The sequence below is a fragment of the Sceloporus occidentalis genome, unplaced genomic scaffold (genome assembly GCF_023333645.1).
Source record: "Sceloporus occidentalis isolate IW3139 unplaced genomic scaffold, rSceOcc1.0.p SCAF_3, whole genome shotgun sequence".
NCBI lineage: Eukaryota > Metazoa > Chordata > Lepidosauria > Squamata > Phrynosomatidae > Sceloporus > Sceloporus occidentalis.
This window is the reverse complement of record NW_028316983.1, coordinates 40600559-40626601: the sequence shown is the minus strand read 5'-3', so window position 1 is coordinate 40626601 and position 26043 is coordinate 40600559. Positions and strand designations below refer to the sequence as shown.

The 26043-nt window shown below is 40.6% G+C and overlaps 1 protein-coding gene across 1 annotated transcript in view; it reads right to left on the bottom strand.

The window, feature by feature from the left end:
• Positions 1-26043, bottom strand: part of SNTA1 (syntrophin alpha 1) — a 108505-nt gene that overhangs the window by 75160 nt on the left and 7302 nt on the right. Inside the window, exon 2 of the mRNA XM_089514101.1 lies at positions 25354-25539. Within this exon, the coding sequence (XP_089370227.1) occupies positions 25354-25539 (186 nt within the window). The remainder of the gene's footprint in view (positions 1-25353; positions 25540-26043) is intronic.

Sequence of the window (26043 nt, the reverse complement as noted above, 5' to 3'; positions counted from 1 at the left end):
TACAATGTTAATATGGATTTTGACATTTTTCCTAACCACCTCGACTTTTGGGACGGTTCTGGTATGTACAAACACAATGTTTCTTTTTAATAACTAGTCCTTTATAATCTCAGAAAGCCTCTTAGAGCAGCAGCAAGAACTGAACAAAAGGAATGTGAAACTCATCTCACCCTCCCAATTTCTTGAGAGCTACTGTTTTTCTCCAGCTTAATACTGTTTTTTTGTTTATGTGCACAACTGCACATTCAATCTGTGGCAATGTGTAAGGAAAAACACTTTATAATGGTTCAGAAAACATTCATCTATGCCTACCCATCGTCCAGCTGGCATTTGAACAAGGGCTTCACATGGGTTCCTTAAATTAAGTGGTACAAAAAGGCACCATTCTCCTGGGCAAACAGTGGCAGTCTTTGAACAAGAAACATTCTTCTTTGCCTGTTCCACAGTTGTGCTCCAAAAGGCTTTTTAAAAAATATACTCCAAGCAATCCTAGCCACCACAGTCAATGGTGAGGAATGCTGGGATTTGCAGCCCAACATCGGGAATGTCATACAATTCCCACCCATGCTATACACATTTACCTATAAATAACTGTTTGGAAGTTACTTTTTGGGATGATAGTTCCTATAATGCTGGCTGGAGAAATATGAGAGTTGTAGTCATGGCGCAAAAGGGTAGGTTATTCAAGGCTTTCTTGGGGGATAAGTCTAATTAAACTCAAATTTAAATATATGCACATTTAAAAATGTCCTTTTAACTAGCATGTAGAATATAGCAGGTTGGACCAATTTTTGCCAAGAGTCAGTACAGCTTTATGCCAGCCATGTAAGAACTCTCCTGACCCAATTCTGTGACTGAACCAGCCCATGGAGCTCTTTGTATTCTGTTCTTTCTATCAAAACAGGAAACAGCAGTCTCCTGCCTCTCTCACACAACCTGCAATTCTGCAAATGCTCCAACCGGCTTCCATCCAATAGATTTGGAAAGGGAATATAACTAAATGGCAGAGCTTAGCATAGTACCACTATCATCATTGCTTTTCTCTAAACCACGACATAAACATAGAGGGTGCCTCCAGATGAGGAAAAATCTCAGGATGTATGAAGACTCTCCTGTTCTTTTTGTTTTGATTGTACTTGCAGATTCATGGGTGTGTGCATCCAAACTCTTTCTTGAAATATCATGCATTTCCTTCCCTTCTGCCTCCAGTCAAGTGTCACATCTAGTCTCATGCAACGTTTCAGAGACTGGTTCTCATCCATTTTCACTGAGCTTTTCTATTAGTATTCACGGGTTTAAAGTGCTTTAGCAATATCAGAATTAGGATCATTTTGGTTTTGTGCTAACATTCTTCTTTCCCTTGCTTGATCTTTGCTAAATATGTGTCCTGGAAATAATAGCTATGTTTACATGATGGCTGCCATCTTTACTGCTTCTGAGACAGTAGAAACACATGGTGAAGTACAGTATATCCTCCTCCCAAAAAAATTCACAAATGAAAACTGAGACACACATGGCCAAGCAACATCAGAGTGTGGCCAAGAACACATAAAGTTGGAGAAAATGCAGTAATTTGCTTTTTGCTTGAGCCTACAGTAAAGGAAAAGAGTCTCCTCTCTGCTGAATTGAGTGAGTGCAGACTACTTTTTTACTTTGAATTTAGTTTACATCAATTAAAATAATCCCAGTACAAAGAGGGAAATGAGAGGATGAGAGAAATTGGGATATTTTAGAAGAATCTCAAAAAGTGGGATGAGAGAATATTAATCAGGACTGTCTCTGCCAATTTGGGATAGTTGGAAGATATGGTACAGATACATTTCATTTTGGAAATTACTGATTTAATTCAATTGATCTGGGGACTGGGACTGAAAATCCTAATAATGCCAGGAGCTCACAGCAAATACTACGGAATAAAGAAAACATCATATGGATCTCCAAAATAAAATCAGTTTCGACAGAAACAAAACTTGGGACTTTCAAGACATTTTTCCCTTCTGGAGGTACACAAAAATTGCAATGCCAGAAAATATTGCTGATTTTACATTGTCCTAAGCAGCTGTCTGAGTCAGATTTTGGCATTTCTGTGGGCCTATATATCCTTCCCTTCACGTTCCAATTCTGTTTTGTTTGGGGAGTGGGTTGAATCACACATATATAGGCTGAAGTAGTTATAAAGAGCACATGGCAGACATACCATTGTGCTAACTCTGGTAATAATATTACACATACATCTTTGGCTTAACAGCAAATCAGAAGAAATTGACCAAAGGCTACACTCTCAGAGCAGCAGTCATATTTTGATCTGCAGAAAAGGATGTACAATCACACACTTTCCCCAACAGTCTTGTGAAGCGCTGTTCACAACACTGGTCCTGCTTCTATGTCAGTCTCCCTTCACCTAAATTTGAGCTCCAGGCAAATATATTTCCTCATTCAGGTACATTACAAATTTCTCAACTGCATACAGACTGTTGTTAAGACTATTAAGAAGTACTAGGCTTTTGCAACCTTTCATTTTAAAAACATTTTTCCTGTTGACTGCCAACCGTTTTTTGCCTTCACGGATTGTTTTTCAAGCTAGTATTAATGAATTGACTTCTACGGTACTATCTTTTGTACCATAAACCTGAAAATAAATGTCAATTGCTTAATTTAAAAAGAAGAAGAAGAAGAAGTACAGAGGTGGAAACAAATTTGAGTCTGAAGGTCAGACATCCACCAGGAAAGTCTGCCAGGAGTAGAATACCAGAATGGCTATGGCCATCTCAAAATGAATGTCACTACTTTACTTTCTTACACCAAATCAGATGATTGGATTTTTTCAGGCTCCCTTTCTCAGTTCAAAACACAGAAATATTTATTTATGATTAGTTAATGATCAAAGAAGGAGCTTTTCCCTCTTGAAATCTGAGAAAAACTCTCTTTCTCACTGTAGAGAAGGGGAAAGCTCTTATTACCAATCACATGTTTATTAGAGATAAGAGCTTTTGGTGTCTGATGGGTTGCATCTGGGGAGGATGTTGGCAGGACAAATGGAGAATCCCAATGCGCTGAAAGCAGCCCACAAGTCAAAGGTTCCTGTTGCCTGACGCTGCTGTTGTGTGCCTTCACGTCATTTCCAACTTATGGTGACCCTAAAGCAAACCTATCATGGGGTTTTCCTAACAAGATTTCTTCAGAGGAGATTGTTTTTGCCCTCCTATGAGACTGAGTGAGACTTGCCCAAGGTATCATAGCCTTGGCCTAAAGCCTCTCATTCTGGATCTAGAAGCTAACTGTGCACAGTAACAACTTTGGAACCAGCACATTTTATTAGCTTGATTGTTGGACTATGGCTGCTGATCCACTGCAAAGCGAATGCAGTTTCATACCTCCCTCTCTCTCTGAAACACAAACATTAGCTATGTATGATCAATTTCACATATTCAAACCATTTATGGTATAAATCCATGCCATGGGAAACAGTTCTAAATAGCATCCTTTTTGTCATTTGAATGAATGATCATTTATATCAAGATTGATTTCCACCACCCCATAATGCCTGTAATCTGCCAACATATAAAATATAGGGTTTGATTATTTGTTTTTTACCTGATTAAATTTAAATATGTTTCCAGATTCCTGAGAAATAAATATGGGTGGTTTGAGAAGATATAAGCCATAGTAGGCTTATACCACCAGAGCTTTTGAATTTAACCCCACAAAACTGAACTGTTTAGGATAATTCAAGTGAAGAAATAAGGCATTTCAGATCACTGTAGATTACACTGATGGGGTAATGTCAAATTTGACAGTGCAGAAATGACTGAAAGATATAGTTGCAAGCTTTCATTTGCAGATCAGTCTTCTAAAAAGCTTCATTTTCATGGATCAAGTGATGAGGACAAAGTTTAATCAGTGAATGCAAGAGTTAACACATGCTTGTTTTTTCTGAGGTTCTAGAAATGATTTAAAAACATATTAAAAGCCATATTTGACATTAGTTTTTCTTTACAACGATATGGAACAGAAATGGTGGTGGTGGTGATGTGATTAGTAAACCAGATTTTCTTTACAACAGTCTTTTTGCAAGGAGTTGTAAGTTCCAGTTATTAATTCCTACAAATTCCACTTTATATTCACAACAGCTTTGTAAATTAGGTTTTGCTAAGATTTAGTTACTTGCCCAAAGAACTGCATGATACATTCAGTTGGTTTCCATGGTTGACAGTGGATTCGAACCCTGGGCTTCAGAGTCATAGTCCAAACCACTATATCACACTGGCTATCATTGTCTCCATTATCTCCTCCATATGCCATTAGCCTTAATATTTCTTTATTTATTTGTTACATTTATATCCTACCTTTCATAAAGTGATATATAGTACATGTCTCTCCACTCCACTTAAATCTCACAACAATCCTGTGAGGTAGGTCAGACTGAATGAGAAATCACTCAGTGAGTTTCATGGCTCAGTGTAGATCAGAACCTGATTCTTCCAGGTGCAACACTCTAGACATTCTATCGTACTATACAGATAGCTAGAAAGAAGACAGACAGCACATACACATTCAAACATAAGTCTATCTATTTTTTTTGTTTTTAACAATATTCTGGATTAAAAATCTTCTGAATATTAACATACTGTTTGTAAATGTACTGGTTTCACTTTTTAAAACTATGTAAGAAAAAGACAGATGCCTGGTCAGATGAGAATCCACTTTAGATTTCACAAAAAAACACTGCAAAAACTGTAGTTTTATTTTGAGTTTTGAAAGGTATGGTAAGCCGTACATTAGCACTACTTATCTCTTTGGAGATGCCCTCCCATTCACTGGAAATGTTTACAAATTCACTCTTAGGGGCTACTGAGTTCTGTATTAAGCGGTACGTAAATGCTTCCACTATTGCTATTCTCTAGTGAAGGAGTTGTAGAGCCTGCAAGCAGCCACTGAGAAGGCCCTCTCCTATGTTCCCACTAGATGTACCAGTGAAGGTGATGGGATGGAGAGAAGGGCACTGCAGCAGATATCAAAACATGGGCTGCTTCATAAGGGAGAATACATTCCTTCAGATAACCTGGACCTGAGCCATGCAGGGCTTTAAAGATCACAACCATCACTTTGAATTGTGATGAAACAGACTGGTAGCCAGTGGCGCAGATTCCATCTCAAAAAGGGAGTTGTGTAATCCCTGTTGCCAACCCATTAGCAATCTGACTATAGCTTCCAGTCACATGTTGCTCCAGCATGCAACTAAGGCATGTGTCACCATGGCCAGATCTGACAATTCAAGAAGGACCTCCCCAGCAGATCTCAAAGCATGGGCTTAGTTCATCTTGGGGGGAGAGAGGCAGGCTAGCTCCAACTGCTTGCCTGAAAGAAGACAAGCCCTCCCTTCAGCCACCATCTTGGGGGGAGAGAGGCAGGCTAGCTCCAACTGCTTGCCTGAAAGAAGACATGCCCTCCCTTCAGCCACCATCTTGGGGGGAGAGAGGCAGGCTAGCTCCAACTGCTTGCCTGAAAGAAGACATGCCCTACCTTCAGCCACCATCTTGGGGGGAGAGAGGCAGGCTAGCTCCAACTGCCTGCCTGAAAGAAGAAAAAGCCCTCCTTCCGACCACCATCTTGAGAGGGAGAGAGGCCTGGCCTGAAAGACTAAGAGCCCTCCTTCCGACCACCATCTTGAGAGGGAGAGAGGCCTGGCCTGAAAGACTAAGAGCCCTCCTTCTGACCACCATCTTGAGGGGGAGAGAGGCCTGTTATGTTTTATTTTGACTTTGTATTGTACTTCCTGTTGTACACCACTTTGATCTAATTTGGAAAAGCGGTATATAAATAAACATTATTATTATTATTATTATTATTATTATTATTAGGGAGAAACCTTCAAATAACCTGGACCTGAGTTGTATAGGGCTTTATAGGTCAAAATCAGTGCTTTGACTATCCTGTTTCCAGTGTGTCTCTGTGTATATATCTATAGATAACTTCCAGACTGCTTCCCCACTGGAGTTACCTCTTAGACATAATCTCTCCATCCAGATCAGGGCAATGGAATAAGATCCATCATTTCTTCCTTACTTTCCAAATGCTTCTTCTGTTGCTTTTCTTGGCAGAAATATCTCACATGAGTAGAAAAGCTTTGTAACATTTCTGTCTAATTTTCAACAAGAACATGTGAAAATGAGGGCCATGGGGAGAGGACTGTTCAATGAGTGAGGGGATGATATTGTTGGAGATGCTCCACCTTTCTCCACTGTTTGCCATGTAAGCATTTCCTGTTGCATGGCCACTTCATTCCACATGCATAGAACAACACAGCTGTTATCAAACCTCTCCAGCCCAAAGGAACAGGAAGCTCCTACAATTGTTTCTTCTACAAACAACAAGCTTTGAAACTGCAGTTTCTTTTAAGAGGCAAGAGAGCATATGCAATTGAAAGAGGGGGAGTGTTTTACCATTATTTTTCTATTCAGCTTTAGATCTCCACCACTACTTCATAATCAACAGGTCTCTGCTGAGCTGCAATGGCTTGCTGTGGTGTGATCCTTGTATTTTCCCATTTTCTTTCTTGCCAAGAACTAGACAAGAGAGCCGAAAGCTCTGCCATTTCTTCTCCTCTCCTCCTCCTGTTGATATTTTTGACATAAAATAAGATATTTCCACTCTACAGAATTAGGCTAAATTCTTTTGTTTGGGGATTTTTTTTTTAAGACCAGAAGAACAGGAATTCAGGAGTCTCTTCCAGAAAAAGGCAGAAAAAATCAGCAGTTATAAACCATCTTGGCCTTCCTGGGCACAGAACACTGAAATTCTGGAGTATGCCAACAACTATCAGGTCAGAATGCACAGGGAAGCCACTGAGATCCACAAATTCAAAAGGAAAGAAGAAACCCTTAAAGTGAACAAAGTTTGGCTACCAGTCCTGAAAAACAACAAAATCAGGACTATGCAAATGCAAATGGGAAACCACCCAGAGTCAAGAGTTTTCCCAACAGACAATGATCACAAATTAAACAGACACTAATCCTCTTTGCATATCCTCCAACCCTGAGGCCTTGCCATCAACAACAGAACAATACACAGATTAACATGGAAATCACTCCTCCCTACACAGGGTCACAGTATATGTGTGGGTGTGTGTGTGTGTGTGTGTGTGCGCACGCACACACACGCGCACACACACGCGCGTGTGCTCACACACACACACACAACTCTCATCCATGCCAGCATTCTCTAAAGATGCCAGCCACAGATGCTGGCAAAATGTCAGGAAAAACTCTTCTACAACATGGCCACATAGCCTGAAAAACCCACAAAAAACAATGGCTATGTCCTTATACTCTCTAACTGTCCCAATTTAGTAGGGACAGTCCCAATTAATCTTCTGTTTTCCCACTTTTTCATATGCACTTAAAATGTTCCAGTTTCTCTCTCCTCCTCCCACTTCCCCCCTTTGTCCTTAGCTTACTTCAATTACTGAGAAGTGAGTTCAAAGTCCAAAAATAGTTTGTAATCAAATAAACTCAGCAGGGGAGAGCAGAGTGGAGAAGGCAGAATCTTGCCCTTCACACTATGCACAGGCAAAAGCAACCTGATTGCTATCTCTCCTACCTTATCTCATTATTTTTCCATCTTGACTGCAGTTTGATGTTTCTTGGCCACGCATGTTCAATCTGTGAAATGTTCCAGGCTATGTGTCCTTCTCACTAGCTAGATGGCTCATACTGAGAAATGAACATACTTGTACACAATGTACATCACTGTTGGAAGTGAAATTCCTAGCATTCCTCATCATTAGCAACATTGGCTGATGAGAGTTCTAGTCCAACAATATCTGGATAGCCACATGATTCCTGCCTCTACTGCAAAGGGAGAGCAATGAATCAGAATGGTATCAGCTGCCTATCTGGATGTTTGTTGTTGTTATGTGCCTTCAAGTTGTTTCCAACTTATGGAGATCCTTAGGCAAGCCTATCACGGGGTTTCACCTTGGCAAGGATTGTTCAGAAGCCATTGCCTTACCCTGAGGCTGAGAGCATGTGACTTGCCCAAGGTCACTCAGTGGGTTTCATGGCAGAGCTGGGAACTGAACCTAGTCTCCAAAGTCACAGTCCAGTGCTCAAACCACTACACTTTGCTGGCTCTCTGTATGTACCAGACAGTTATCTGTAACATCCATCCATATTATACCCAGAACTGTATGTAAATAAGAATATGAAGAATATAGTGAAGCTGGAAACACTACATAGTTAGTTGAAGAAGCTACAAAAACAGAAATGGTGACCTTACTTCAACTGGAAACCCTACCAGTCTATACAGTTCAGTTTTAAGATTCAGGGGAAAGTTGCATTTTGCTTCACCCTGGATTAGACTGCAACAGTCTTGCTATTGATTCCTCACCACATATCTTACCTTCTTTTCCTCACTCTCCTTTGTCACCAATCTCTTTTCATTCAGCTTTTTCCAAGGATCATACATTGGTCATTCCTACCAAAATTACACAGCTGGAAGTATTTGAAAAGGGGGGAAATATTGCTGAGCTTAAGCTTTTGACCAGTGAGCCCTGCCAAGTGAAATAAATAAAATGCACACACCCAAAATATGCTGCTTTATGCAACACTCCAGAAAACTACAGCTTTTGACTGCAGGAGATTTTAGGAGATTGTATACCTTTGGCCAGGATATCTGTTTTATTTTTATTTTTTTAAGTGCCATATACATTGATGATGCTCTATAAATAATGAGAGCTGATGGTTTCTTCTCAATTTAGACTCAGTCCATTAAAAGAACAACACTAAGCTTCTTTATTTCCATAAGATGCCAAAGCAGAATGATAGCACTCTGTCCCTTATCCAACCCCCTAAATGGGGTTGCACTCCGCAAGGCAGCAAGAGTGTATAGCAGGTGGTAGAACTCTAAGATCCATCTTTGTTACTGGAGATGCAGATGGACTCCATGGCTTGGGAGTACCTGGTGTCAACTTCAACCAATGTGTCAGTTCCAGTTTTTTCTGGAAGATGGATAACTTAGCCACAGCAGTCCATATATTGTTACTTTTCTGATTAGACTACTGCAATGCACTCAACAAGGAGCTGCCCTTGAAGATGACTAGAAAACTGAAGCTAGTGTAAAATGAGAGTGTGAGACTGTTGAGAAGAACTTCATACAAATTCTAGGGCAGTGGAATTGGAGTCATGGAGTTGGAAGGAATTTTCGGTGAAGTGGGGGTTGGCAGAAATGTACCAACTCTGACTCTAGTTTTCAAAATAAAACCATATGATATTAAATGCCTGGTTTGTTACATATTTACTTTCATTGGAATTTAGAAATTCAGAAATGTTAATCAAATAAATATATTTTATGTTCTATCAGTCTAAGTGTCCTTATGGAATAGTGCTGATAGAATGCCTTGTGCTATCATTTTACAATAGTAAATTTTGTTATTACTAATCTCTCTGTATATGCCGTTTACGAAGAAGCTGGAGTTGAAAGTCTGGCGATCCAACTCCACAGCCCTGACAGAAACCACAGAACACAAATTTTCAAAGAATTGCACTGGTTGCCAATGCACTTCTGGTCTGAATTCAAGATGGTGGTGAAGTCATTTAAAATCCTAAATCGCTTGGGACCTCAGTATTTGAAGAAGCACTTCTCCCTACATATGCCAATCTGAGATCTGTTGGAGGGGACCCTCTCTGACACCCATCAGCAAGGACAAGATGGTTGTGGAGGAAGTGGGAGAACACCTTCTCTGTTGTAGCACCTTACTTATAGAATACCCTCCCCTTAGAGGCCTGATTGGCACCTATGTTGCTGTCATTCTGGTGCCAAATTAAAACATGGTTTATAAAAGCCTTTGAAGCCTAACTGATTGTATCTAGATCAATACATGTGCAAAGTATTGAATTGTTTTAAAATGTTTTAACGGGTTTTAATTTGTCATGTTTTAACTTATTAAATTGTTTATTAAAATCCTTCTATTGCTCATATTGTTTGATGGGATTGTCTTGATTTTATTGTTTGCCACTCAGAGTACTTAAGATAGCTAGGGGGCAGGATACAAATAGTTTAATAAATAAACATAAATAAATAAGTTGCTGAAGCCATTATTAACTAAAGGCCTAATCCTAGCAACAAGTGCCTTTCTCCCTTGTGGCATCTGAGACAGGGAATGTCATACCTTTTAGAGGCCCAACTGGCATAACTCTGGCTTCATTTCAGTGCCTTTAAAACATGGCACCTTTTGAGAAGTCTAATGATTTTATAATTTTCTTTCCTCTTTTCCACATGATATCATGTTATATATGACATGACAAGGTGTTAGGTTAACCTGGATATTTCAAGAGAGATGGAGAAAAAGGCACAGAGCAGACACTTCATGTTTCACATTGTAACATCGGAAACTAAATCCAAAACACTTCATATTGCAAAATATCTTTCCCTTCCCATATCCCCTACAGCTCTAGAACCAATTCAGAGACCAGCTTTGGAAGTTTCACAGTCTTCTAGTGAAACAGGATTACTTCCCCATCCCTTTATGTGACAGTGTCTTTTTTTCCTGCTGATCTTGTTCTGTTGTCCAAGATATGCCCCCTTTGGAGAATTTTTCTCATCATCTCTATGCCTTCTTATATATATCAAAATAGAGGCATCTCTTACAAATTTTCTAACAGGCATTTATCCAACCAGATAAGAAATACATATTTAACATAGCCTATTTAATCTCTAGAGTAGATTCTCTCTCTCTCTCTCTCTCTCTCTCTCTCTCTCTCTCTGAAGCCCAAAGCAGTGTAAAAACATGTCTCTCTTACAGATCTGCTTTTATAGAGTCTCGAGCACCTCTTGTTTCTTCATCTCTGCCTATCAGGACTAGCTTTCACTGGTTTTGTTTTTAGCCAATTAGAGATAATTTGCAAAGCAGACAATAGATATCATGTCTAGCCTATAAAACTGTACCAAGGTTTTTGGGTACTCAGGGGATTGCAACGGAGATACCCATCCTCTTCTCACTACTACCAGATTCTTCTACTAAGCAGATAGTCATCCAGCAGTGACATACTACCTCTAGTTCTACCCTTTGATAAATCCCTAACCTCCAGGAGTTGGTTTAGACCTTTTAAAAGGCACTTCCCTAGTAGCCACTGAAGTCTATATACACAAGAGATCTAATGTGGTGTCTACTGGACCTTCTCAAATAACAAATTTAGCTGTTTAATACAAGTCAACCACAAATGGTTAAGTTTCAAGCTGATGGACCAGAAACCAACTTTTTCAAAGTTTCAGACTCTAAGAGACAAGTATTTTCTTCTAAGAAAGAGGAACAAAGGAAGTGTTGTACCCAGCCAGCAGCTTCAAGACACAATGTCCACAAGATTGAATAGAAAGGGTTTTGTATTTTCCTTGAGGTTATGAAACTGAACATGATTAGTAAGGGAAGAGCAGCACATTCCATACAATGATGTGTGGTTCTGTGGGCTGTTGGAGAAGAAAGAGAAAGGAGAAAAGAGGGTGGGAGAGGAAACAGAAATGGCTGAGCACAGCTAAAATCAGATTGGACTCAACAGAGAGTCTGATGGAAAGAGTGCAAAGGCAAGGAAATAGGTTGCAGAGTGGGGAAAGTACACAAGGATGGGAATGTATGTAGCAAAACCAAGAACAGATATAGACATAAGGTAGATAGTATCTACTCATAGCTTTATTTATTTATTTGCTTTCTTTATATGCTGCCTTTCTCCCAGGATGGGACCCAAGGCAACCTTTTCAGATTTCTAGACAATTTGCAGTAGATGGCTAAGAGGTTCCAGCACTCAAAGATTGAATAGCAATGACAAAATGCCTTTCTTCCCTTACAACTGGGTTGCTGAAATCAAATAGGTCTTTCAGGGGAAGTCAAGAATGTGTGGGCACAAAGATATGTTGACAAGTCCCATTTCTAATACTGAAAGAAAGAAAAAACCTTGGCTAGGCATGAGTTCTGAGACAGCCTGTTCCTCAATTACATGCTCTTCATCCTAAACCATTGCTTCGCACCTGGCTCCAGACAGAAGACAGTAGCTGTAGGTTTCACAAGCCTAAAATCTGCCCATATCTAATCTAGAATATACTACAAATCAGTTATTTTTCAGAACACCTAACAGGTCCAAAACACACTGCAGAAATAATGCAGTTTGAGACTGCTTTAACTGGCCTGGCTCAGTGCTGGGGAATCATGGTAATTGTAGATTATTGTGGCACCAGAGTTCTCTCACAGAGAAGGCTAAATATCTCACAAAACTACAGTTCCCAAAATTCCCTAGCATTGAGCCAGGGCAGTTAAAGCAGTCTCAAATTGAATTATTTCTACAGTATATTTTGGACCTTAGATATCTAGCAGGAATGTGCACACACTCCTGTGCTTGCCATTTCTTTTGAGGCCTTTATGGGTATTCAAAACAAATGTGTGCTTCTCCTTGAACTAATCATTCTCCCTCCACTGAAGGTCTGCTCTCCCAAGTAACTGCTACTAGAGTAGGAAAGGTTACTGTGTGAGATGACGCTTCTAAACAGGAAACACTGTATCAGCTTATATTTAACCAAGAACATATGCCAACTCTGCCCTTTCCTCGAGTTGAAGGACCTAAAGATGGTAATGTAGCTGTTGGTAACCTCAAGGCTGGACTTCTGCAATTCGCTGTACATTGGGCTACCTCTGTACCAAGTTTAGAAACTTCAGTTAGTGCAAAACATGGCAACCAGATTGCTTACTGGTCCATCTAGGAGTGACTATTACAACTATATTAAAATCCGGCTGGCAGTTAGTTTCTAAGCAAGGTACAAACTGTTGATTGTTGCCTTTAAAAGCCAAACATGGTATGGGTCAAGATTACCTACACGATCGCCTTCTCACATATAATCCACCCCATACACTCAGGACTAGGCTGGCAATTGTTAAGCAGAGGGTTTTTTCTTCAGCAGCATCCAAATTGTAGAATGATCTTCCAGAAAAGATATGAAAGCTGGATGCACTATCCAGGTTTAAAACAGCACTAAAGACCAATCTCTTCCAGACGTTTTAACATGTAAACATTTAAATAACCATCTAATGGTGGTGGTGTGTGTGTGTTCTATTTTTAACTTTATTTTTACATTTTTAAGTGATTTTAAAAAATATGATCACTTGTGTTTTTAATTTTTACTTTGTAAACCATCATGGGTCCTGTGTGTGGAGAAAGGTGGCATATAGATTTAAATAAATGAAAATACAGTTGGACCTTGGTATCCACGGGGGAGCCATTCCAGCCCCCCCCCCCCAGATACCAAGAAACATGGCACCTCAAGTCCCGTTATACCTAATGGTGGTGCGACGTGCACATATTCCACTGGCTGGGATAGCAGCCAACAGCTGATAACAAGTCCAAAACAAAAATACTCTACACATCTGGTTCGTGGAACCAGATAGGTTTTGAAAGGCAGACTTACAAATGTAGTCAGGAATCAGTTTGAGTATAAGCCACAGGGTCAAGCCAAGAGCAAAGTCAGACAGTCCAGGTCAAGGGTTCCAGAAAAGTAGCGTGGTCAGGTCAGTCTGTAGTCAAAAGTTTTAAGTCAAGAAATCAATACCAAGTCAGGACACAGGATGCTTTCTCCAGAGAACTCAGATAGCTTCTGATGAAAGCCCTGGTGTCCTTCCCAGCCTTTTATTATCAGCCCTCACTAGTCTTGATAGGTGGTCTTGATAAGCTGGCATTTTTCATAAAGCCTCCTCGAACACTGGAGGCATGCCTGGCTAAAGGTAGGTATATGCTCATTCTCCTCCTCTATGTCCACAGTATTAGAAGGCCCTGCTGCTGGGAGGTTTGGCTTCTGATTGTCTTTTAAAGCCACAGCCTCTGCTGGAGCTGTCAGGGCAGAGCTAGGACCAGGCTGAGGCTGAAGCTCAGTCCTCCCCTGAGTCCTCAGCCAGGCTGGGCATGACAGCAACATGCATATGCCGCCATTTGGGACAACAGGGCTTGCTGTCCGCAGATGCTAAGATCCACTGAAGGCAAGCCCATGAATAATAAGGCTCAGCTGTAAAACCAATCAGTTATTCATAGCAGCTGCAGTCCAAGGAGGCCCACCAATTCCCCAGCCCTGAAACAGGGAATAACATGAATAGTTGCAAGTAAAGCAGGAGCTCTGGGATAACTAGAACTTAAAATGCTGGGTGGGGAAACATTAAAAATAAAATTGGCGAGTTGGGTGTTTGAGCAAAAATTAGAAAGACAAGTTTCTTTGCGTTGTTGTTGACTCAGCTGTCATGCCTGCTGTTTTTCAGTGCCATGAAGCATAAAGTTAGCTGGTTAATGCTGATTCTTCTTTTCTTCCCCCAGCAATGCTGCCTGGCTCAGTTTTTTAAAAGATACTGTTTCATGTGCTTTGTGGTTTTTGCTCTCTTGGAATAGATAGCATTCAAGTATCTACCAGCACATACGCAGCACTGTTACAATGATTACGTTAGTGTGTTTTATTTGGGACTAACCCCAAAGGACCTGAAGATAACACTTGATTCTTAATTTAAAACACAGGCAAAATCACACTGATTTAGAAAAACAGGAAAGGGGTACAGGCAATATACAGCCTCTTGATATTGTGTGGTCCCTGTTGAGACACACCAGTTCTTCTGTTATTCCAGAGAATGAAAGATTAGTTGGAGGAGTGAGTAGGACATCAAGTTTTAATGAAAAAATAGATTTTTAAAAAATCATTTTAAAACCTCCGCCTCATTTAACAGGGCAAACTGCAGATGACACGTAAACATCCTAGAATAATAATAATAATAATAATTATTATTATTATTATTATTATTATTAACCTTTATTTATATAGCGCTGTAAATTTACACAGTGCTGTACATACAATCTTTTAGTTAGACGGTTCCCTGCCCTCAGGCTTACAATCTAGAAGGGACATTCTGTCTTTCACCCTCACAAAAGAGGAAATGCCTCTTCCATTAATAGTATAAAAACAAACATTCATTGTATAAAGAACAAAGGTAGCACCTTTCTTTCCTTCAAAGTTATTTCTCAAGTCAGCCTTTCCACTGGCTGTACTGGCTGGGGATAATGGCAAATGTAATCTAACAAATCTAAAGGGTACCAGGTTGGAGGAGGCTGACTTAAATCCTATACAAATTTTTATTGATCAAAGATTGCTTTCAACTGGGTAAGAAATTAGACCTCCCAGTAGCAATGATGTTATTGAAAGAGCAGTTGGGTGGAGGATAGTGGAAGAACTAAGAAAAATTCAGGGAAGGAACCCATGTACACTCACCCCTCCCAGTTCGCGGACTTAGGGTCTGCAGTTTTGATCTTTTGTGGATGGCAAATGAGGAGGGACAAAATAGTGTGTACGCCTGTGGTGCACATACAGAAGTGCACCACCATTACAACCAATGGGGCTTGAATGTCCACAATATTTCCAATTCTGGGGGGAGGGAGGTGCAGAACTGATCCCCTGCAAATCAGAAGGGATGACTATATATCATCTTGTCTGAGGTGGGTTACAGACTGCCCTCAAGCAGCTGTTTTCCCGCTGCCGCCATTCGCTGCGGAGGGAAGCCCCAGCGGCCAGACTGCGAGGCTTCCCGGCACAGTGAAAAAGGAGCGCCGAAATGGCGCTCCTTTTCAAAACGTGGAAGTGGTGCCGTGAGGGGCGAAGCGCGCCCTCGCGGCGTCACTTCCGCTGCGACACGTCTGGACGCTATGCGTCCAAGACGTCAAAATGGTGGCACCCATGTGGACGGGTGCTGCCATTAAGGACGCGCTCCGCACGTACTAGGAAGAAGGGCCGTGAGGAAGGTAAGACCCTTCCTAACCCTAGTACACGCAGAGTGCGTACTTTATGGCGGTCTGTAACCCACCTAAGACTTCCAGGGCTTACTCAAGTTCTCTCCCATTGGAGAACATTCTAAACAAGTCTAGTAAAATATAAAGGAACACTCTATATCAGGGGTAGGCAACCTTTTTGAGCCGGGGGCCGGGTTGCTGTCCCTCAGACAACTGGGGGGGCCGAAGCCAAAAAATAAATAATTAAATATATATTTTTTAAAAAATTAAATATATAAATAAACCAGGACAAATGTAGGACAAAATTTTCAAATGGAAGACACTTTTTTTAAAAAAATGGAGGACACACAAAAAAAAATTGCTGATTTTTTAAAAAATGTTAGTATAAATGCATGTTTCTGAGGCTTCTATAGACAATTGCCCCCCAAGGCCCCGGCGGCAATCGGTGGCAGGACTAGGCTGGGGCCAGTCCCAAGGCCTTCCCGGGCCGCATCCGGCCCGCGGGCCACAGGTTGCCTACCCCTGCTCTATATCATCGAATGGAAATAAAATACCTTAGCCAAGATCCAGTATAACGCTGGTGGAGCCACATGTTCTACCAGCATATTTATACTAGATCTCAAGCTAATGAGTAGTGAGGTAAAAGGAGAGGGGATGGAAGCATTATTCAGAGCTAGATGGGAGCTTCCAGAACTTCTTTCTGAGTCAAACAGTCACCAACTTAGCTCATGGGGGGGGGGCAGTGGGGTGTAGTTCCACCAACCAGGGAACTGCTTGCACAAAAAGGTATCAGATGCCTCCTTGCTTAAGCTTTAATTAATAAACAAACACTTGGGAATGCACTCAGATAGCGCCACCAGACGATTCTGGCTCATTATATGCCCAGAAGTGAGATGTAATGCATATTAATCATATGCAAAACAGAGCAATCATATGCAAAGTAGCTGTGGCTTTTCAGATCACAACAACAAAAATAGACTAAAGACTGCTTCCACAAGATCTGAGAAATCAAAAGAAAATGTAAACCAAAAATGGGGATCCTGTATGACTAGCAAAGGGTTCCAAAATTCTACAACAAAGAATTTTATCATACATGGAGCGAGAAATGCCACATGTCTAAGATGGGTTCAAGAAGGAAGAAGCACCAGCGATCATACTGCAAACATATGATGAATAATGGTGCATTTCAAAGAATTTCAGAAGAAAATCAGCCTGTACTTCCTAGAATATTGCAAAGCCTTTAATTTGGTAGATTATAGAAAAACTATCACACATAAAGAAATAGATGTGCCACAACATTTGATTGTTCTAATGTGTAACCTTACTCAGGAGAAGAGGCTACATTCAGGACAGAATACAGAGAAACTGACTGGTTTCCAACAGGCAAGGGGGTTAGGCAAGGATGTATTTATCACTTTATTTGCTTAGCTTGTTTGCTGAACATATTAAAGATAAACAAGATTAGACTTGGAGGAGGGAGGCATGGAAATTCAATATCACCAATTTAAGATATGCAGATGATACCACATTACGGTACTAGCAGAAAATAAAAAGAACCTTGAAATTATTACTGAAGAAAGTCAAGGAAAAAAGTGCTAAGGCATTTACAGTTGAACATTAGGAAAAGAACAAAAATAATGGCCACAGATGACTTGCATAAAGTGACACAATTTTAAAGTAAATAAAGAAGACACCGAAATAGTTCAAGAATTTTCTATACCTTGGCTTAGTCATTAATCAAAATGGAAACTGTAGCCAAGAAATCAGAAGAAAACTAGGAGTCAAAAGGGCAGCTATGACAAAATTAGGCAAAATCCTCAAGAGCAAAGATCTATAATTGAATTAAAAGTCAGAATGATCCATTTGAAGGATGGATGATGAAAAAACTAACAAGAAGAAAATGAACTCATTTGAAATGTGATGCTAGAGAAGAATTCTGCAGATAGCCAAAAAAACCCAAATACATCCTAGATCAAATCAAGCCTGAACCCTCCTTAGAAGCCAAGATGACTAAACTGATGCTGTTGTACTTTGGATGTATCATGAGAAGACATGCCTCACTAGAAAAGACAATAATGTGTGGAAAGATAGAAGGCAATATGAAAATAGGAAGAGGGCATTACAGATGGATAAACTCCATCAAGGAAGTCATGGATATCAGTCTGTAAGACCTGAGCAGAGCTTTTGTTGATAGGGAAACATGGAAGTCTCTCATCCACAGGGTTGCCAAGATGACTTGATAACAATTCCACTCAGTAAATACCAGAGGCTGGAGAAAAAAGGGCCACACCCTCCATTCTCTACAGTGAACATCCTAAGGCCACCTGGCTGACTATTGAAGCAGGTGATCTGTTGGACAAGATAGGTCATGGCAATTCTTACTGGCTTAAATATTTTCCACATAATCTATCACATCTCCCAGCACAGCAACCCTATCCGAAGGCACAAAAGTGTCACTTTTCTTTAGGCTATTCCTGAATGCTTGTCTGGCAACCAGAAATCCAAAGCTAAAACTGAAGCATAGCAGTGGCAGCTGAAACTCCATTCTCTCTGCCCATTATATTTATTTATTTCCCACCTTTCTCTTGATATAAGGACACAAATCAGATAACAACTAATTTTAAAACAATACAAAAATAAAAGCAGTACAAAAATGTTAAAAAGCATGAATACAAAGTTTGAAAAACAATTAAACTATTTAGAAAGTTTAAAACATTAAACATTTAAAATATTAAAATGTATTAAAAACTCTATACAAATCTTAAAATCTCAGTCACACAGCACCCAAACCTCATTAATTTGAAAAAGCCTGACAATGCAAAAATGTTCTGAATTTCTAATTTAAACAGCACAACTAGTTTCAAACTGTTACTCTGCCCAGATTAGCTACCAGTGAATAGCTAGAAAGGAATCATATTTCCAGATTCTGAGGGGGATTGCATTTCAAAGACCTCAGAGATATTCAGAGCTGTCAAAGAACAATTATTTTTCTTTCATTCAAGCCTCAGATATTCACCATTTGCGTATTTACAATACCCAGAGCAGTCAAACTTGTAACAGCACAATTTGTGGTTATGTGCCTTCAGGCCAAATCTAAGTTACGGCAACCCTATCAAAGGATTTTCTTCGAAAGAATTATTTAGAGGAGATTTGCCATTGTCTTCCTTTAAAGCTGGAAGAGTATGACTTGCCCGAGGTCATTCAGTGAGTTTTCATGACCTGAGTAGGGATTTGAACACTGGTCTTTCAGAGTCCTCACCCGACAATTGGACTCCTACACCACACTGGCTCTTCACTTTCAGCACAAAAGTGGGGACTTTCCTCTACAGGTTTATGATGGAATAATTATTTTGTTACTGGGCAAAATAATCACCACTGGACAGAGGCAAATTTCTTTGTCTGAGGGTGCAGGTACACTGCAGAAATAATGCAGTTTGACACCACTTTAAGTGCTGTAGCTTCATCCTATGGAATTTTTGAATTTGTAGTTTTACAAGGTCCTTAGCTTCCTCCATCAAAGTGCTGGTGCCTCACAAAATTACAAATCCCAGGATTCTGTAGAATGGTATCATAGCACTTAAAGTGATGTCAAAATGCATTATTGTCTAAGTTGGATAAGAAAAATCTGTGGCCCTCCAGGTGTTATTGGATTATAATGCTCATAATTCCCAGACAATATCTGGAGGGCCACAGCTTCTCCATCCCTGATTTAAGATTTGTTATAATTCTATATGGCATATTAAATTACCAGTCTATTGATGGAACTATGCCTTTTTCATGCCTATCATTTCTCCAAGACATGTAAGGCAATGTACAGTGTCTCTATGTCCACACATCACCATCACATATTATCCTAACAGGAGTCCTGTGAGCGACGTTAGACTCAGAAATGAGTAAAATTAGACCAGGCACTCCATGCCCTTCACAGCCATGGAGGATTTAAAGCCACATTATTCTGTTCTCCCAAACAGTGGCTCTCCTTACCTGGGTGGTCAAGATACACACCCCAATTAAACAGGAGATTTACTGAATAACCACATTTCCCCCCTTTTCAAAATGTAGATGTTTCTACATTGAAACAAATGAGTATCAAAATTTAAAACAAGAACAAATGAAGGGCTACCATGGCAACAATAAACTAACCCCTCTCCCATAAAGTACTGTAAGAAACACCATAAATAAAAAAGAGAGAGGATTTAGAATTAAGACTTATTAATATGATGCACAGTAGAAGAGAAACTAAGTCTAAATTTTAAGAGATAATATGGCGAGCACCTCCTTTTAAGTTTCAAACAGCTCTCAGCCTCCTCTCTGCAAGTCCTGTGCTCTGTGCAACAGAAATTATTGCTGTCCCTAGTCTGCAGAACAGGAACTTTAACAACATTCTTCACATGCAGCAGCAAGGACAAATGAGTTAATGATTCTATAGCTTGTCTGAAAAAATGAAGAAAAATACATGCAATTAATAATACTTTTGAAACAACACAGGGCCTTGGGATGGCAGGTTGTGTAGTGCCAGGAGACTGTATATCACCTGGGCGAGTATCTTTTTTTTTTTTTTTGCAAGCGACCAGCCCTGGAACAACACCTCCTCACAAGCTGCTGTCCAGGAAAAGACTTGAGTTCTGGTTTGCATTCCCATCTGTTTATAGTTTATAGGCACTCAACCTGGCTTTTCCTCACATATGCAGGAGACATCATAGCTACTGCTGAGGCTGAGCATCACCGTACACCACTTAATCCACATGCACCCACCACTGCCATTTAGAAGTATCCATTTAGCAGTATTCAGGGTTGCAGGACACAGGTGAATGGCAAGGGGGCAGCATCCACTCATGACAGGGAAGGGACTATCAATCCCAGCCACCCCACTGAAGAAACTATACTGTTCATGATAATTGCACTAAGACAGAGAGGCTGGACACCATGTTATGGTTAAATGGAATGACCACAACTTTAATACAAATACAACAATTTAAAACGGCTACATTTATAACTAATATCTTCCTCCCAGGGCCTGATGGCTTCCAGACCAGCAAATGGTCAAGCAGGACATCAAACTGTGGAGATCTAGTAAACATCTATAACACCTTGCTGTAGCCAATCTGTGGGATGTGTCCAAATGGTCCGCTGGAGGCGAGATAACCTGAATTTGACCAGACTGCACTGGTTTTCCATCCATCTGGCCATCCCAGGTTTCCTTCTCCACAATTTAACTTATGCCAATGTCCAATCTTTGCTTTCATATCTTCAACAGGAGAGGCCCAGCCTTGTTTGGCACTCCTTACTCGCCCCCAATGCTGCCAGCCATGCTTGCAAGCCCATATATAATCCCACAAGATTACACCCAAGATCTAGTATGAGAATTACACAAGATCTCATTCTAAATCTTCTGATGGTGATGTTATTGTGAGACTTAGTCCCAAGACAGTTCGAGGCAATGGTGTCAGCCTGATGGGTTTGGCACAACTCATGATGTTGTCTTTTCATGAGGAATGTCAAGATTTGTAGTCCCAAGTCCATTCCCCTTTAGCAAAGGACATTCTGTGGGTATTTGAATCTAGAATTAAGAAAAAAATATTTTTGAACTGCAACTTACTGCATCCCCTCCCAGCAAGGCCACAGCAGTGATTATACTGCATGGGGGGTTTTAAGAGCTGTAATGTTAAAAAAAAAAAGAGTACTATTTCCAACCAATTTATGGAACACTGGCTACCACTTCCGTTACTGCAGCCAAGCTTTCTGGGTGAGCTTTTGATTGCAGGTGAAAAGAAAGCTATATTGAGCATTCTGTGAACAAAGCACTTGGAAAAGGTTCATGGTTTCTTAAAGCACTCAAACCAAGTGTTGACAAACATTCAACCCATTTCAAACCCAAAGGATGCTTGTGAGTTTCTAGTCTCTCCATGCATTTCTTTCAGATATCCAACATTTAAACCAAGTCCCTTTAAAAAGATACAGTATAGAGTGTATAAAGGGAAAGACAGGCAGTGTATAAATGGGCTGATAGAACAAGGGGGGTGGAGAAGCTGTGACCCAGATACTCTACCAAACACAGGATTTTACTTTTCTGTTCTTTCTAGCTGCTTGCAGCAACTCACATCTCCCCTGAATATGATCTACAACCCACCTGGTTCTCCCTCAAGAGGATGGGAAAGAAACCAAGACAACAACAAATTCATCCTCTTGTTTAACAGAAAAAACAGATTAATTTACCTGAGAAAAATACAGGCATCATTAAACTCAAAAGCTTCCCTCTCTCTCCTGTAGCCAACTACACACCCACTGATCAGTAAAACACTTCAGGACAGTCCCATATGTTCTGACCACATGTAATGCAACATATTTTGCCATTACTGAATGATTGCTGCCTGCCTGATTACTAACTAAGAGGTTTATCTTCTGGTTACTTGAGAGTAAAGAACAGAAGCATGCAGGAGTGCAGCTATGGGAGGAGGCAAAATGAGTGTGTTTGAATCCCCAAAGAAGAATTCTGCTCCCCAATAAAATTATTCCCCAATCCCCAAATTTCTAACATTGCAGTAACTTAAAACTTCAGTTAAGCATTTAGTCCTCCAAAGAAAAGGGAGAGGCAAAATTTCCAAGGGAAGGTGAACACAACAAACGAAAGAGTTCTAGGTATGAATAATTTTCAATATCTCACTCTCTGCAATGCTAAAAATTTCAGGACTAAAAGAAAATTTAATTGTGGGGATTCTTCTTTAGGAGAGAAACACCCTCATCCCTATTCCCCCCGACCCACCCACCGTAGCTACATCCCTAGCAGCCAGGATGCTGGACCTTGTTGATATTGTGCCTTCAAGTTGTTCTGATTTATGGCGACCCTGAAGTGAACGCATCATAGGGTTTTCTTGACACCGTTTGTTCAGAGGAGGAGTTGTTTTTGACCTCCTCTGGGCCTATGACTTACTCAAAGTCACCCAGTGGGTTTCCATGGCGAAGTGGGGATTCAGACCCAGGCTGTAGTCCAACACTCAAACCACTACACTGTGCTGGCTTGGCTTTCAAAACAAGACTCATTAAAAGCAACAAGCTGCGCCAGTCGGTAATCGTGTATACTGTCAGTCAGCAAGACTATGGCTCCTAGAGCCAAATCATTACTAAACAGAGGAGAGAAATATATCTGTGGTGGGCAAGAGATTCCAGACTTAAATATGGCACACTATTTTGTATTTAAGAGACAAAGCCTATAGTTATTCTTTCTCTTTCTTGCAAAGATGCTGAGTTGGCAGATTTGTACTGTAAGGGGTGAGGGGGGCAATGATACAGAAGACACCTATAATTAATCTGTTAGGAGAGACAGAAGCATAAATTTCTAGCTCTAAGGGTGAGCAGATGGGACAAGCACAAGCATTTGTGTATTTTTATCAGGAATCAGTATGCTCATCTGCAGGCAAATTAAACCCATTCCTCAGGCTTCTGGAGAACTGCCAACACAGACTATTCAATATAAAAAGCTAAGTTCTCCCTGATGCCTTTTGTATTCAAATAACACAAAAAACTACTTAGTACCAAAAAAAAAAAAAAAAAAAAAACAGAAGAAAATACATCCAGGAACAATATCCAGTTTTCATCAGCCTCGAACAGCATGGAGAAAGTGAGGATTTCTGGGAGTTGTAGTCCAAAACATCTGGCCAGCACCAGGTTGATAAAGGCTATTATACAGCCTTGTGGTTTGAGGTGGAAAGAAGCAAAACAACTAGCACATTTTAAGCAGCAGAGTATTCATCTCTCACTGTATCATAATGATTCAAAATAGGGTGGAACTGTGCAGCCCTGAGGTTCCAATACCTCCAAAGTCCTCAAATAAATATTTAATGTAATTTTTACCTGACAAATTACTCTAGGAGATGCAATTTACCATAGAATCATAGAGTTGGAAGAGACCACAAAGGTCATCCAGCCCAACCCCCTGCCATGCAGGAAAGACCATCCAGCCTTTGTTTAAAAACATCCAAAGAAGGAGACTCAACTATACTCCAAGGGAACATGTTTCACTGTCAAATAACTCTTACTCTCAGAATGTTCTTCCTAATGTTGAGGTGAAATCAGTCAGTCATAATTTATTAGATCCAAAATCTAGACATTCATACAAGTTCAGTCAAGATATACAAGTTCTCAAAATTCCCCACAGTAAAACAAGAGGAGAGGAATTTGCTCAATATAACTCTAACTAAGGGGCTGGACAGAGTGGCAGAAAGGGGCAGTGAGATGCCACCCCTTTCTGCCCCAGATGGAGACCTCAGCAACCAAACACCACGGCCTCCAGGAGGCCTAAAAAGAACCCACTCCCTGACAGGTTCTTTTTAGGCTGCGCGTGGGGCGCCATTGGCGCACCCGCGCATCATGCTAACATTCATGCAGCACAGTGCTGTTTGGGCACTGCGCTGCACAGACATCATTGTGTGCTCCGTATGGACAGGAGTGTGACATGATGGCACACGGGCAGCGCGGTGAGGGCTTTGAGCGTGGGGATGCTCAGCCCTCACCCTGCTCACAGGACAGCCCTTTTTGCCCGTCTGTACCGGGCCTAACTCTAAGTCAAACTCTAATTCTAACTCTAACTGTCCCTTTATACATAGTGAGTACTGATCCTAGCTGCCTCAGGGAAAAATTTAGCAACTACAAGAGTGACATTCAGGCATTTATCTTCCAGAAGAAAGAAGTCTGATCTTCCATTCATCTTACTTAATAATGGATAGATTTTTGCTTGTCGGATCTGATTGTAATAAAATACTCTGCATAGGTGAAATCCCTTTTACTATAGTTTAAATTGCTCTGGGTCCTATTCTCTGGAGCAGCAGTAAACAAGCTAGCTCCAAACTCAATATGACACCTTTTCAAATACTTAAACAGGGCTGTCATATCACCTCTTAACGCTCACTTCTCCCGATTAACATACCAAGCTCCCTAAGTCCCTCCTCATAGGGCATAGTTTCCAGACCTTTCACCATTTTGGTTGCCCTCCTCTGGACACGCTCCAGCTTGACAACATCCTTTTTGAATTGTGGTGACCAGAAATGGACACAGTATTCCAGATGAGGTCTGACCAAAACAAAATAGAGTGGTACTATTTTCCCTCGATCTAAACACTATAATCATTTCCCCGCTACTTTGGGGGCCCCAACCCCACAGAGCAGAAAGTTGTCATCCAAATCACTCTAAAATTATTTCTAGTTCTTAGAACATTACTCCCAGTTTGGGGTAGAGTGGGTTGAGACTCAGGGAGGCGGCTGGATCAGAAAGAGAAGAAAATGGCCCTTTGTCCTTGGTACATATCTAGCCCTGATTTAAATTGTATTCATTACCATTTATTAACCACCATAGGATTAGGGGACCTCTCCATTTTTGGAAATAAGAGGAAGGAGAAACTAGTAGCACAATTTGCATGTGTACTGCACTGAAATAGAACTGAATAGAAAATCCTGCTAGGAGTACTAGGCCAAAATAGTTACAGTACTTTTAAAGCAGTGAAGCATCAGAAATGAAGGTGTCAGTATCCATCACACCTCAGTTATTTGCCATGTGATTTTCTTACCTTCCAATACCACCTCCTTGCCAGTCTTCTTCAGAGCTTGGACAGCCTCATCATGTGTAGCATCAGAGAGGTCAGCACCATTGACCGAAAGAATGGCATCCCCTACAAAGAGTGCTTCTGTCTGATCTGCAGCCAACCCTTTAAAGATCTTGGAAATCAGGATGGGCATTTTATTTTCTCGGCCACCTGGAAATCAAACAAAGAAGAAAGGTGTCAGATGTGTGTGACTGTGCTGTGGCTTCAGGTTATTTCTTATTTATGGCAATCCCAAGGCAAATCTATCATGGGGTTTTCTTGACAAGCTTTGTTCAGAGGAGTTTCATGACAAAGCTGAGAATTAAACCCTGGCCTCCAGAATCATACTCCAACACTAAAACCACTATGCCACGCTGGCTCGATGTTGGATTTAAAAGGGCACAGAGAATGACGATACATAATTTAAGAGAGCATTCAAGGTACTCATACCTGTTCTGCTTTGTGTTTGATGCTCTGGTTAAAAAGCTAAAAATCTAAGGCAGGATTTTTAAAAACATGCCGTATTCTTCATGTTTTGTAAATTCATCACTCAAATGGACAATTAGACTGTGGCCCACATACTAATTCTACAGTTTTCTTGGCTTCTTTTATGGGCCACATTATCAGCTCCAGACATGTACTGGCGCCTTGCACTCTGTAGAGATCAGAAATATC